This window comes from Cariama cristata, unplaced genomic scaffold (assembly GCF_000690535.1).
Source record: "Cariama cristata isolate BGI_N322 unplaced genomic scaffold, ASM69053v1 scaffold22836, whole genome shotgun sequence".
In the NCBI taxonomy this organism is placed as follows: Eukaryota; Metazoa; Chordata; class Aves; order Cariamiformes; family Cariamidae; genus Cariama; species Cariama cristata.
In genome coordinates this window covers 5,214-5,495 of record NW_009624105.1, presented here as the reverse complement: position 1 = coordinate 5,495, position 282 = coordinate 5,214, and the positions used below count along the sequence as shown (strand labels likewise).

At 64.9% G+C, this 282-nt stretch overlaps 1 protein-coding gene across 1 annotated transcript in view; it reads left to right on the top strand.

The window, feature by feature from the left end:
* Nucleotides 1-44: 44 nt before the first annotated feature.
* USB1 (U6 snRNA biogenesis 1) overlaps nucleotides 45-282 on the top strand; it is a gene marked incomplete at its 5' end in the record, with an annotated part of 3,961 nt that continues 3,723 nt past the window's right edge. The window contains 1 exon segment of the mRNA XM_009703053.1: nucleotides 45-214. Coding sequence (XP_009701355.1) covers nucleotides 45-214 — 170 coding nt within the window.

Genomic DNA, 282 nt, shown 5'->3' with positions numbered 1-282 from the left:
GAACCCGGCTCAGACCGTGCTGCCCCGCAGACAGAGTCCAGGAGGAATTTCTGGAGCTGCTGGAGCTCCTGGTCTCCCGCGCTCGCACCTACGTCTCCTCGCTGGCTGCCATGGAGGAGTTCCACCTCAGCCTCTCGCAGTGCGTGGTGCTGCGCTACCACTGGATTGACCCCTTCGTCCGCTCCCTCAAGGAGCGCCTGGCCTCCTTCCACAGGTAGGGACGGCGGAGCCCCAGGAGAGCGCTCCTCCCGCCCTTAACTACACCTCCGCATCTGCGTTTCA